General features: G+C 49.5%; 3 protein-coding genes across 3 annotated transcripts; 2 read left to right on the top strand and 1 right to left on the bottom strand.

Annotated features, from left to right (window-relative positions):
* Window positions 1–278: 278 nt before the first annotated feature.
* ETH_00007930 (uncharacterized protein) lies at window positions 279–3,824 on the top strand (the record flags this gene model as incomplete). Its single annotated transcript, XM_013374069.1, has 9 exons — window positions 279–537; window positions 679–810; window positions 945–1,076; window positions 1,202–1,357; window positions 1,792–1,878; window positions 2,054–2,319; window positions 2,420–2,455; window positions 2,547–2,841; window positions 2,956–3,824. 9 exons carry the CDS (start codon window positions 279–281, stop codon window positions 3,822–3,824), a joined length of 2,232 nt encoding a protein of 743 aa, XP_013229523.1.
* A 222-nt stretch (window positions 3,825–4,046) lies between these two features.
* Window positions 4,047–9,850, top strand: ETH_00007925 (uncharacterized protein; the record flags this gene model as incomplete). Its single annotated transcript, XM_013374068.1, has 11 exons — window positions 4,047–4,104; window positions 4,237–4,484; window positions 4,718–4,961; window positions 5,113–5,540; window positions 5,763–6,037; window positions 6,152–6,393; window positions 6,529–6,921; window positions 7,077–7,478; window positions 7,588–8,826; window positions 8,952–9,467; window positions 9,699–9,850. The coding sequence occupies 11 exons, from the start codon at window positions 4,047–4,049 to the stop codon at window positions 9,848–9,850; spliced, it is 4,197 nt and encodes a 1,398-aa protein (XP_013229522.1).
* A 249-nt stretch (window positions 9,851–10,099) lies between these two features.
* On the bottom strand, window positions 10,100–12,486 carry ETH_00007920 (uncharacterized protein; the record flags this gene model as incomplete). The annotated part of the gene is made up of 9 exons (XM_013374067.1): window positions 10,100–10,230; window positions 10,365–10,632; window positions 10,819–10,911; window positions 11,064–11,098; window positions 11,214–11,361; window positions 11,476–11,817; window positions 11,926–12,013; window positions 12,117–12,256; window positions 12,484–12,486. The coding sequence occupies 9 exons, from the start codon at window positions 12,484–12,486 to the stop codon at window positions 10,100–10,102; spliced, it is 1,248 nt and encodes a 415-aa protein (XP_013229521.1).
* Between the last annotated feature and the right edge of the window lie 967 nt (window positions 12,487–13,453).

Here is a 13,453-nt window from a genome sequence, read left to right as displayed (position 1 = left end):
CTGAACGGGCCAACCACAGGGGGCCAAGGCACCCGAGACACATTGGACGTGTGCAGCCTCAAACACATCACAACACATGCAGCAGCTTCTGAACAGTTAAAATTTGTATTCTTTTTATACGCTTGTTGGTTTTTGCTCTTCAGCTGGGCGCTCCACTAGCTCTGGTCGCTCGCTGTGGTGGGCCTAGATGCCCAACCAGGCCTTGGGAAGACGGATTGTCAGTTCCTTCAGCATGAACCAGGAGGTTTACTCTTCCGATTCGACATTTACACGTGGAAATGAGAACCGGTAGCACTGCAAGCGCAGTCATTGCGTCTTGGGTCTTGTCGCGATACTGGGCCCTAGCGCAATGCTCTCACCGCAGTGCATCGCCAGTTCCTACACAAGCAGTTCAATCGCTTATCCGGCCAGATCTGGCATCGATAGACGCTTTAAGAGTCCACTGCAATGAAGTGGAGCTCGATGGAGCCTCTTCCTGCCTCAATGCCCTCAAGGACGACGGCAGTGTTGAAGGAACAAGTGTCTCCAACTTAGAGGGTATGCAGGAATTTGTATTCAGACAAACAAACGCACTGCCAAAATGTGCACTATTCCTTCGCATGGAAGGCAGCATCGAGTCACATTCTTGAGGTCCCTCATGCAGGTTTTCTTCTTCAAGGGATCTGCGGTGTGTCGCAGGTCCTCTGGACGCAAGGGACAATAACTCATTGGTCTCTATGATGGAGACACGTTTTTCACCAACAGATGAATCTTCTTTGGTCTTATACCACAATATTCTTAGAGAAACGACCAACGGACTGGTCAAGCCGAGTAAGACTGATACAGCGGCTAATCGCCTTTCGTCTTCTGATTTTCCTCGCAGCTCCGGCTTAAACTACTCCGAAAACGGCTTAGCGCTCTTGCCGCATTTGCCACTGCTTTTTTTCTCATATGGTTTGGTGCAGGCTTTAACTATTCCCAGACGCACACATCACTACGGTCTCTGGCAATCACCAACATCATCGTAGGGAGCCTGCTGCCTGACCTGAAGACGAGGCGAAAATTCATGAGGAGGCTCGACAAAGTCATCGAAAAGGGTAACCTGTTTTTTCTCATTGCATCTGGCTAAAGTTTACTATGTACAGGGATCATGCACCTCAGTGAGTGGGACTGCTCTGCCAAACAGACAGCTTTGGTTCGAGGCATGCATATTTTCGCGCAGCGGCCCCCAAGAGCAAACCCCAGGAAAGAACCGAGCTTAACAGCGTGCTTAAAGTGTTAAAGCACTTCTCAGGAGTTTCCCTTCAACAACTCCGAGGCGACCATGGCTTTATGATGATGACCCAGCACTTGGTTTTCAGCGTAAGAGAAGGGAAATGTGAGTCAATTCCCGTTCATGCCTAACAGCTTTAAAGCTGTGTCGTGTTTGAATATTCGATGTGAATGCCCTGTGTTGTCAGTGTAATGCCAATGGTGCGCTACAACTGCGTGCAGATGGTGGTTTTCTTGGACTGTTTGAGGCCTTGGCCTCTGAATCAATTTTTACTATTGCACACAGCATACTCCACACTGGAGTAAGCTTAGGCTTCTCATTCAAGCCCATGCTTCATTCGGGGCTGCACCTGGTCCAAGGGTGCCTTAAGATTGCCATGACTATTCAGAGTATCGCAGGCCCCGCACTGTTCTTACCCGGAGGGGTTGTGGGGACAATTCTCCAGTATTTTCTCCGAGCACTAAATTTGATTTTTTTCCCCCCTCTCTTAGCTATCACTGGTGGTCTCGCAGGAGCAATGGGGGTCGCTTGCTTATTAGGTATTCCACCCCTCTTTGAACAGCTATACAACTTTGCGAAGACTAAGGTTCTTAAAGGCGTAAGGGCTGTCTTTAAGCACGCACAGCGTAAGCTCGATCTCGTCACAGTTTCTCAGTCCCTCCCCTCGTGTATTTTAGTGACGCCTTTCTGCTGCCTAAGAGTTTCTCACAACGCTGGCAGGAAGATAAAGTGGGCTTCAAAGCAGTGGCCTCAACCCAATTTTTGAAGACTACATTTTTGGAGCGCTCTTTTTGATTTCAGTTTTTCGGCTTAGAAACGACCATCATGGGGCCAGTCTTTTGAAGAGCTCGTTCAGCAGTAGATATCTCGCGATGCTTACCAAGCTCTGGCAGCTGGACTCGGTCGGTGTGGAAGCCCTTGATGCCACTGTCTCACAAACGACGTTTTCAAGCGAGGTATTCTCTAACGGATTTATGAACGGAGTAATCGACTTCGCCAAGGAGTATTCATCGCTAGTGGAGGAGGACTACCTCCCGGGCTACGAAGAAGAAACGACGAAATGCTACGTACGTATGAAGGGCTCTGATGCGATAGTTCACGAGTACTCCCCCCGCTGAGGCTTTAATTTTTATGAGTCGCACTGTCAGCTTGTGTCTGCGGGAACAGGAACAAGACAAGCTGCTTGCAAAGACCAAAGTTGTCGTAAGTTCAGGCACTGTACTCAAGCGTTTCGTCTGCTGAGACCACGTGATTTGAAAGGAAAACCTTACCGGTGGCTGGTCCATGCCTGCAGTGCGAAGGAGCCTTCCGGCGCGTGGAAGTTTTTTTGGCTAGGTCTACAGAAGTTCTGAATTTCATAAGCTGGATGTCACTCCGAGACCACATTACAGAACTCCTGCTTATGGTATACAACACAGCTAAAGTTTCGCTTGAAGCGCAAACACGGCAAGGTGGACACGTTACTATTGAAACATTGAGAGCTAAATTCGGCAAAGATAGCTTGAAGCAATCACTGGCACAGAATATCTTAATCAAACCACGGATGCAAAGAGACGTCCACAATATCACTGCGGGAGTGGCTGGCATTGGTGAGGAGGTTTTCTTCATTCCCATTGTTGCAACGTAGCTTCCTTCGCTGCCTTTGCCTCAGTGTCAAACGAGCTGCATGCTCTTACATTCTTTCGTGTTTGCGTTGTTCGCAGTTGCCTTCTTTCAGCTGCGCAAGCTTCACCAGTGGAAACCGAGGCCGGTGGATCGAACGAGAAGAGCCAACGAATCCGCCACTGGAACTGCTTCTGAGCAAACTAGCACCGAAGGCAAGCCTGAAGACTTGTCCTTAGTAGGACAGAGACTAGAAGCCTTCACAGATGTGGATATGCCTCCTGAATTGGAAAGGGCAGCTCCGGAGTTCAAAAACGCAAACGACACGACTGTGACATCCACAGAGGCTACTTTGCTGGAAACGTATTCGAAAAAGAGGGACATGTTGATGATGTCCCTCTTACGGAAGTCTGTGGGAAAGCTTGTTAAGGCGTTCAGTAGCATTTTTGGAAGGCTACAAAAGATGTTTCGGGCCACTGTAGGCCGTGGTAGAGTCCATTTGTGCAGGCGATCTGACCGACAACCATGCTTCAACGCAGACGAAGCGACCAAGTCGAGATTTGCCGTTTTGCAGTTTATTTTGGCAGCCCACCTGGGTGTGCACGTTGGACCAAATGAGAAACTTGGGGAATCGCCGCAAGAACTGAAGAAAGATTTCATGACATTCTTTAAAGACTCAGCATGGTTTCGTTACCGTACTCGAACCCTCAAAGTTTTTCAACGGAGAACCCGGTGGGGTCTTGACATCTTGATTGACTATATATTTCCAGAGCAGAAAGGTCAGGGAAAAAAGGGCAATCCAATTTCGAAAGAAGCCCTATCTCTTATTGAACAAGCAGGTACTACTTTCACATATTATGTAGCCATTTACTCCACGACAATATCATATACCCATTCACGCACTTCCGTTGATTCACAGCATTGCAAAGTAAGCTCGCGTGCGTCGAGAATGTGCGCATGTTTCCAGTGACCTCCAATCAAATGGCAGCGGATACAGTTATTCGAAAGCTCGTGAGTATACTCCTTTGCTGCTAGACGGGAGCAGCCACTCGTCCTACGAGTATCAACGACAATACTGTGTAGCTAAGGTTTACGAACTTGGAAATATGACTCAGAGCATTGAATGACCAACATTACGCTGCAGACCCTTTTATGCACTCAGTTCAGGTTGACCCGCCTTCAGTGCATCAAAATGGGGACACTTCTAGTGATGACAACCGATATGGGGAAAGCCAAAATATTCAGGCCAGGTACGCACATGCTTTACCACGCTGAATTAGATATTCGCAGCAACTTGGAGCCTTGGAGCTAAGCTGCAGTTCACAAAGAAGCATTCAAAGAACAAGTAGAGTGCTTGTATTCGGTGTGATGTGCATACACAGAACCTGCTTTGGCGCCTGATGTGAGACAAAAGCTGTGCACACCTGAGCATGAGTTTGTTAAATTTACTGCCTGGTACACACAAAAAGACGTGGGAGGCAAACTGAAAGTACCAGGCCTAGCGGACATAGATGGCTACATTGTTGACTCCACAGTTGTCTTGAAGGCCAAACATGAAGACGAGAATGCTGCCCTTCTCATAGAAGCAGCACTCTGGTCAAAAGGCATTCCACGGGTTGACGCGTTGATGGTAAAACACAGAGTGGCGTAGCTCAAGTGCTCAATCTCTAGTGAAGCACCTTATTCATTACATCAGAAATTTTCCTGACCCTCTAAATAGAACAGCCAGATATGAAGAATTTTCCTGGCGGTTTGTGGAGACCGAATCTGGACACCGACAATGCAGGAACGAGATTTAAATTACGACAGAGGCCCTTCGCACCAATACGGCCTGATTGTGGCTTCCGACTGGTTGTTTTTCAGGCAGCAGATATCTTAGTCGCAACAAAAAGGATGCTTTATGGCGAAGAAAGCTGGGAAGCGTTTCTGAATAACACCACTCCGACGGAGTTGGATTTCGTCCAGCAGAGTCTGTCCAATGGAATGCAGATGGACAGCACGAAGTTTGATGTTGAAAGTGGGAAAGCTCTCTATTCTTTCGACCTTTCCGCTGAAGGGCTCCTGGAGCTACTTGTTAGGTCGCTTGAGTCGACCGTGATTACAGCGGGTGCGGAGTCCACCAGTAGCCAAACAGTGTGCCCAAACCTTGGAACGAGAGTAGCACCCTTATGTCCCTATATCCCTGTAGCACCTGTAGTAAAGAAGTAGCAATCTACTACTGGCAGAAATTACGTCTTTTGCCATCTGTTTGCTCTTAGGGAGCCTAAATGCGGGCTTGTCTGATTTGGCACTAATAGTGCCAGCTACTCTCGGTCTGGAGGCTTTGAAGTTGGCTGAGAAGAATGTCACAGGTTTAACGAGCATGTTAAGTAAATTTCAGCTGATTCTGTGGGATGAGTATGCATCAAGGAAGCAAGCAACTACAGAAAGGCCTGTTTCTTCTCACTTGGAAACCTCAGGATACTCTAATACATCTGGACAGCCAGCAGGTAGCGACAAAACCTCAATCAGTCAAGCCTTCTCTCGTGAGGAGGGAACAAAGGGTGCATATTTTGAAGACTTGTGCGAAGAGTTACACATGAGAGCAAGCACAAGCCCCGACGAGAAGGGCCTTGCCAAACTCACAGCCCATGATGCGGGCGTTATACAGTGCTCCCTGCTTCGCTTCCTTGGAAAGCGCCACATGGTTTGTAGCTTCACGAAAACAGAGCAGCGTCCTCTAAGTTGAATCACAGCTTACGTGTGTAAAAGCCTGTTGGCAGTAATAAGATAAACAAGTAGGCCCTGTGGTGGCCCATCAGTAGGTGTGTGTACTATGAAGGGGTCTGAACTTGTCCCAATTATTCGTATTTGGGGAAATTGCTCGGTATGATTGCCTACACCAAGGATTTTTGGGCGGTATTCGCAGGGTGCTCCGAGTCCCAAGGAGAAGGAGGCTGCCTTCAGATATCTGCACGAAGTAACTCAGCTTCTTCGCAGAGCAAAGAAAAGCAATAGGTATTCATGGAAAACGTATTTGAATGCCAAGCCCAGACGCAGAGGCGACAGTCGCGCGCAAGCAGCTTCAGTTCAGGCAGCCATTAGACGCTCCCTCGCCACTCTGAAAAAGCAGATTACTCAAGGCGCAGGGCGCGTGGCTCACAAGATCAGAAGCGCGGCGGCAAAACGCGTGTTTGGGGTTCGGTAAGCAGTGACGGTTTCCCTCTTGCTTCCGCATGGCCTGAGTGAGCCACCTTCCTTGCCGGCAAGTTCAATAAGCCTGCTGTTGCGTATTGATTGCCACATTTTTCTTCTCAGGGCGCTTAATATTTTGAGAGGTCCCGAGTTTCTACGCACTCTGCATCTCGCAGCAGTGGAGACATTCGCTGACCAGGCCTTGTTTCCCAGTAAAATGCTGATTCATCCGACAACCCTCGCTGCCTTCACACGCCTTCGCACAATCACAAAGTTCGAAGTACTGCCTATTATGGGTCGGATTGAAGGAACAGAGGTCGTTACGCAGATGAAAATGATGCCCACGCCGTCCCCTTCAATGAAAAGTGAGCAAGCACAGAGCTGAAAACTAGCTTGTCTGCTCCCAGTTAGCTTCGCCATTAAAAGGAAGAAATCACGTGACAATGCTAGACACTACCTTCTACATCAGGAAGAATGTGAAACTGCATGTACATCTACAGAGCTGATAAAACAACTCAGAATTCAGCTGGAAAACGACCGCATTAAACTAGGCATCGATTTCAAGCGCCATGTACGGCAGTGCGCTGGATTTCTCTCACTCCTACACATAACATCAGCCGCTCCAGCCTTCGTGGGGTCGCATCTTTCCCATCTGTTTTCTCGCTTCGCCTTGCTCTTGGATCGATCGACACCAGGGGACAAAGGCAACTACTTCATCACGGAGAGAAACCTGGCTTATTTGGAACCAGCAAGCATGAAACTGGTGCTTAAAGTAGGGGATGCACTAACTTTATTTGAAAAATCCGCGATGGTGCCTCCGACGGAACTACACCTTCACCGGACTCTAGGGCTACTTAGTAACGTTTCACCAGCGAGCCTCCCGTTAGCTGCCGGTAAGGCGAAAGCTGACGAAAAGTAGTCACCAATGGAAACGCCTATGCATTGCTGTCTTCGGACCCTTACATCTGTACAACAAAGAGGCCTTATCCTGCCTTAGGTGTGTGGGGAAAAATGTAATCGCGTATGCTTTTCTGCTTCGAAATTGCAGCTGGCGGAAAGCTTCATCGTCCTCGGCTTAGTCATGCGAGCATGTTTCTGTTTTGCAACCTAGCGATTCCCGTGCTCGATCATCCAAACCACCAAAGAAGAAGAGAGGCAGGCGTGAAACAGCTGGAAGAGCTGCGGCAACTACTTATCACATCTAAACTGCCGCTGTACTTCCAGGCCAACAAAGAAACCACCTCACGAGCTTTCGAGTTTCATAACTTAGAGTCACTTATCCGCGCAGCACAACAGGTGAAAATCTACAGTGAAACTGCACGACAGCCTGAGGTGACCGCAGGATTTCTGCTGCATGCACCGCTGATGAAAGCGCTCGAAATCATGGGCCTGGGACCTGAGGCTGTGGGAGATGACTTCATCGCTTCCCCGTTGCAATGCACGCCGGAAGGTAAGGTTCCTGTAATTCAAAAGTAATTAGTTTCAACTTTAAGCCGTAGGATTTGCAACTTCGTGGGACTCCATCTGAAGGGAAACGAGTTGGTGGCTTTCGTTTTCAGATAGAAGCTCCGGGACATCGTACACTATTCCTATCAACGGGTCGAGCCGCTTGAGGATGATAACGTCAATCCTACTCCAGATCGGGGATGCAGAAGACGTATTAAACAGCCTGAACGTTGCTACCGTAAGCACAGGCAGAGGGGACACCGAAGCTTCCCTAAAGGTCAAAACTGTGAGCCGTGCGCAATCCATCCGGTACCCTGCAAACGAAGGAAGCCCCCTAGATGTTGCAGGGAAAAACTTTCGAAAGTCGGAAGTCTCAGGCAGTGACCTATCGAAGCGGACAGAAGAGTACAAACAAATTTCAGCATTGGAAGTAAAACCTCAACGAGGGTTCCATGACGAGAGTACACTTTTAGCGACAAAAGCTACCGACACGCTGAAGCCACCCGCAATGAGCCCTAGCACCAAGGAATCGCGAGACTCTGGTAATCCTAGAGAATCTGACGCGGTTGAGGCTGAAAAGAAGTACATTGGCGGCTACTCCGTAAAAATGGCCATAAAAGCACAGAAAGAAAGCCTCGAAAACGCGAAGGCGACTGTAGCACACTTGAAAGAGCAAGCCATACTCTTTGAAGCACACTGCTCCACGTTTGTATCTACTTTCCACACATTGCTGTCCATAGCTCAGCTTCCCTCCCGCCTGTATAGTGAGATATCCACTCGCTTTGTTGACGAGCTAGCTACGGTCATCCTTGGAGGTTCCAGAAAGAAACAACGGCGATTTGTGCACCACGTTGGACTACTGTTGCGAAGGAAACGACAGAATCGAAGAGTGGGCAGCGGGACTAATGCGAAGGTCTCAGTTGGATCGGCAGCATCAAGAACAGACAAAAGCAACGCTCCATTCTTCACTGCATTTCTGCCCTCGTCGATGAAGGCTGCCCTTGACGGAACCCGCAAAAGGTGGAAAGGCCTTTTGGCGACAGACTATTTAGCTGTGAGGAGCGCGGCGTGTAAACAGGATGCAGATCTTTGGTTGAAAGATGAAATTGAGACAAATGCACAGTCTCCCGAAACAGCAGCAGAGTCCCTGATGACAGATAGCACAGTTTTACCTCCGCAGCTTCAGGCAAGCCATAGAGGCAGACAGGAACTCTGCGTCCATCCGCTTTGGCTAGAACTGCGCTCCAGAATCACAGTGGAACAAGATGCATTGGAAACAGAACAGCTGTTTTCATATTTTTTTCGCATGGGGGTTGATAACGTCACCTTAATTCAGAGGACTGTGGATCAAGGTAATAGGAAATGAACACACTTCATGATTTCCTGAGGTCCAGGAAAGCCATGTCTTCGGCGTCAGTGAGGCAGCCAACCCTACTGCCAGCTGAGCTTACACTGTTTCATGCTTTGTTTGATGCAGTTCTTCTGGACCAACTATGGAATAAGTTAGTCTCCATGGGTGTCCTGGGCGTCACAGCTTCCCCAGAAGCATCCACAACTGCCCGCGAGAGAATGCACAACGTGGTAGCAGCTGTCAGCAAGAAAAGTCCGCTCATGGCCGTTCAACCAGTACGCGACCTAGTTTCGACACTTCTGGAAAAATTGCTGCAAACGCCAAGCATGACCAAGAACGAGCTTCGAGAGATGCTGAAGCAGCTGCAGATCGACGCAGTCGAGCGCGCAGCGGCATTTTTACTGAGCAGAACAGCGGGAATAGAACAAGATGCAGCCGAGGAAGCAGTGGGAAACCTTCTCAGCTCGCAGACTTCTGATATTGTCGCAGCCGACTTCTCCCCAGGGGAGGAGCCACTCACATCAAATTTGCAGGAGTGGCTTGTCCAGATGTACTTCGTTGCTGACTCGCTGCTGCTTCTTTCACGACCCTCAGTCTTCAATCCGGCTGTTGTTTTGCTCGAAATACTCAACAAAATAACAAGTAAGGTACAGCAGACGGCGTAGCCTCTATTGCTTAGGTGTTGGAGGAAGTGTTGCATTCCATGGGGACAGTACATTATTCTGTACTTGCTGCTTATAGCGGGCTCAACTGAAATGTGCCTCTCACAAGACCACCAGACTTCAGGTCCTTGAATACTCCGTGCGTTTTGTTATGCTTAGTCTCATAATATGCGCTGTCTTGCTGTTTTGCTCTTGTGTACTGCTCCCACAGACCCCAAGTCCCGTGTGTACAGCATGTGGCGCAAAGCTTTCAAGACCACACGCCAACTAGCAATATCTTCTCTTGAATTGTTACTGCGCCTTCCTCGCGCTTACGTCCGTTATTATCACGAGCGTTCTGCCGGCAAGACGGTGAAAGAATGAAGATGCGTGTAGCTTCATAGTGCAAGCCACTGTGCGCTATGCGTAACAATCAACTAGCTACGTGGCTTTGACTGAAAAGCCTTAATCCATTTTACATGGCTGTCTGCATAATTGTCAAAACACTTCAACACGTTTGAGAAAGATATTGGGTCCCCAGGAGGCATTCCCCTCGCTAGTACTTCGCCTGACCCATGCCACGCCCCGCACCTTCTGCTGAGGGTCGTTCATTTGTCATTTGTGTTAAGTGCACTAATTGGTGCTGCCGTTTCGTGCGACATTGCCAGCCTCTTCCTGCTTCGCGTTTGCCAATGCCATGAACTCCGCTGCTCGTTCATCGCTGGAGAAGCGAATGCGATAAAACGTCGTATCCTTTGCGTCCTCTGAGTGACAAAAACAAAGACTTTTGAAGCACAATATGAACGAACAGCAGATGGAACCACCCAAGGCAAAACTAACAGTGAACAGCTGTATATTTACAGGATAAGCCTAAAATCTCTACAGACTGCACACTGACTTGCATCGAGCTTGAGGCCAGTAAATTCCACAGTATTCATCTTCAAAGGAATGTCTTTAAGCTCGTCCTTTGCTACCCCATCTCCGCCAGCTGGTGCCGCTGCCGCGCCTGACAATACCGCTTTTGTCCCCGCTGCAACTGCAGAACGCTCAACTGGATGCCTAAATTTGACAGTTGATGGCAACACTGGTGAATTAAGGCGCAGACGGCCGGTCCGATTAACAAAAAACAGTATGCGCGCATTGGGCAGGCCTTCTTCTTCTCCTTTCTGAAAAACGAAAGGACATCTTGAGCAAAAAGGAGAAATCAATCTTGTTGGATACAAAAATAACCAACAGGCAATAGCCTATCATCCACGCCAGATGCACATGCTATAAGAAGACCAGCTGCAGCATCTTTTCCTCGCAAAGAATCGGCAAATAGTCTAGCACCACCAGCAACTCAAAAGGCTTGCCTTGGGCGTAACGAAGTCAACCTTCCCGTCTAGGGGTGGCTTTGGCGTCCACACTTTATTTGCAATGTCGAAGCACTGCATGCGACAGTCGCGCTGAAACAGAAGCAAAGATGAAAGCAATACTTTAACCAGAGAATCTGAAAGACGGTTGCAGGAGGACCACGGTGCACGGCAAATGAGCAAAGCCACTCAGACCGCGGAAAGCCGAAGAGGGGTTCGATGCAGTAATACACGGAGGCTCTTACGTCTGTAAAGATGACCTCTTCTTTGCTGTCGACGGCTGAAACAGAGAAGGACATCGCAACAGTCACAACTGTACATTTTGCCCACTGCCCTTACAAATGCAGCAAAGCACCACGGGCACTTCGTTGAATACTGCCATAGCCCGTGCTTACTCGTAGTTACCACAGTTGGCTCCTCTGGTGGTGGCACATCGGTCTCGTCTGCTTCAGCTGATGCAGATCCTGAACAGCTCCCCAAAAGAGATGAGTGCCCCTCCACAGGGCCCCCAGACGGTAAGAGAAACGAGTTGCCCGATGGGCCCTGGACAGCAGGCAGATAACAACTCCAACCGGAATGACAAAAGACGCCGTTACACATGGCATAACCTCCCCTGGTTTCAAGCAGAAAAGCGCACAGTGGTCAGTTGCGACTCACAAGCGCTCCAAACGGGCTGACAAACGCTGGGGCTCCTTTGAGCAAAGAACCAAATATGCCTCCACTACTAGTGTCGATGCTGGGGTTGTTATCTGCCGCTGTCTTCCCATTGGCATCCGCAGCAGAAACTCCATCAGTAGCCGATGCACTTGCTGACGCTGGCGCTGTCGCTCCAGGAGATGTGTCCGCTGCAGCGGGGGCTGCAGGAGCCGCGTCACCACTGGTGGCCACGTCTGCTGATGATATCGCTGACGCTGAGACGGGAGTAGTGACAATTTCAGGTGCACTCGCTGCAGAAGTCCCAGGGGACTCTTCCTTTTCCGAGACTGCAGCTGGAGTTTCCTGAGACACGCGAAATGCAGAATATGAAGGCCATATCACGGGTGAAAGCTGTTGGAGCAGTGAAGGCCCCAAGAACTTCCAGTGTGCGCGGGTACGGCCCCAACCCACCTTGTTTTCTACAGAGGCTTCCTTCGTCGATTGCTGCTCATGGCAAGTAACCGCGGGAGGTGCGTGCGTCCGGACGATCTTGAGCCGGCTGTTTACACAGCAGCACAACGACGGCATCTGTCCACCAGCTGCAACAACAACAACCGGCACCTCGTGTGCTTATAGCTCTACGTTGGTAGTGTGAAAATTACCGTCTATTTTTCAAAGTGTTGGCATCCGCATCCTTCAGGTCAAGGGAGCTTTCTGTCTCCGCCACTTCCGCCTGCGGTTCGCCTTGCAGCTGGTCCTTGGTGAGTTGCGTAGATGGCTTGCGCTTGCTGCATGCACTCTCCTGCAGACCACAAACAGGCAAGCAAAGAATACAACCCGTAAGTCTGCCACACTTGAAGCAAAGTCACGGGAAGAAGCAAGCGACGGAGACGCCCCGCGGCTCCCGCTGGCGAAGTTGCACAATGGCAGACGAGCCACATTTCTACTAAAAACCAGCGGTTAAAATGTGAGACGATGAGTAGAAGTAGCGAGAGAGGCAAGAACACAAGGAAGAGCCGCATGAAGTACCATTTTGTCTCGTAGCAAGCTACGTCTAATGGCGGTCCCTGCTGATAAGTAAAACCGAAAGCAGCGTCTAGGTTCTGTTTTCTTGTATACTAATAGCAAGTAATTTCTCAACTTAGTACCTAATGTAGAGAGAACCACAACAGCCATTTCCCGTCCAACCAACTGGTCCCCACTACCAGAACCCTGCATGCACGCTAGCGGGGTTGGCTGCCAACCCGCTGTCAGCAAAAGAAAAAAGATATAAAGGAAAGCTGAAAACTTGCGCCTTGTGTGTGTTGGTTTGAGCCGCTGGTGTCTAATTGAAGTTACTTTCAAAACTACACACATGACGCCTGGTGCCCTTGCCCACTGTGGGCAATCTTCAGTTCACGGCGGTATTTGCTCGCTAAACCGAGCCACCCTGTCTTCGTGATAAGTACTGTGGAAGCATACTGGAAGTGCAGCTAGAGAGAAAGCTAGTGGAGCTCAGGCAGCCTTGTAGCGCTGCAGGAGGAAGCCATACATATGGGAGGCGCCGACATGCTGGCCAGGTCGTCCCCCTCAAACGGCTACGAAAGGAGCGAGCGGAAGAAGCATTGGGAATTTGACTGCAAATAGTGGTAAACTATCCACTGGCGGAGTCCCGTGGTCACCTCATTAAGTACCACAACCCCTACCCAAACACGCCTCCCTGAACTTCCTAACGCCCCTTACCTACCTGTGGTTGTACATGGCTTACACGGCTTTACACGCTCCTGTCTATTGAAACGGCAAACTAAGCACTTGCCACAAGACGTACACATTCCCCGCGGCCGCATGGCCTTACCTTCCAGACTCCCTATTCAAGATTCAATGGGCCCCGCACCTATCTCACAATCTAAGTTAAGCGAAACGCGTAAAATCGTAGCCCATATCTACATATTAATGTTAAAAGTGCGACTGCTTGATGTTCGCTTCGTCTTGGTTTCAGCGAGTCCGGCCCGCCGTACAC

Source organism: Eimeria tenella, genomic scaffold (assembly GCF_000499545.2).
Source record: "Eimeria tenella Houghton genomic scaffold, Eth_scaff19, whole genome shotgun sequence".
NCBI classification, from domain to species: Eukaryota; Apicomplexa; class Conoidasida; order Eucoccidiorida; family Eimeriidae; genus Eimeria; species Eimeria tenella.
This window is presented reverse-complemented; position numbering and strand designations above follow the sequence as displayed.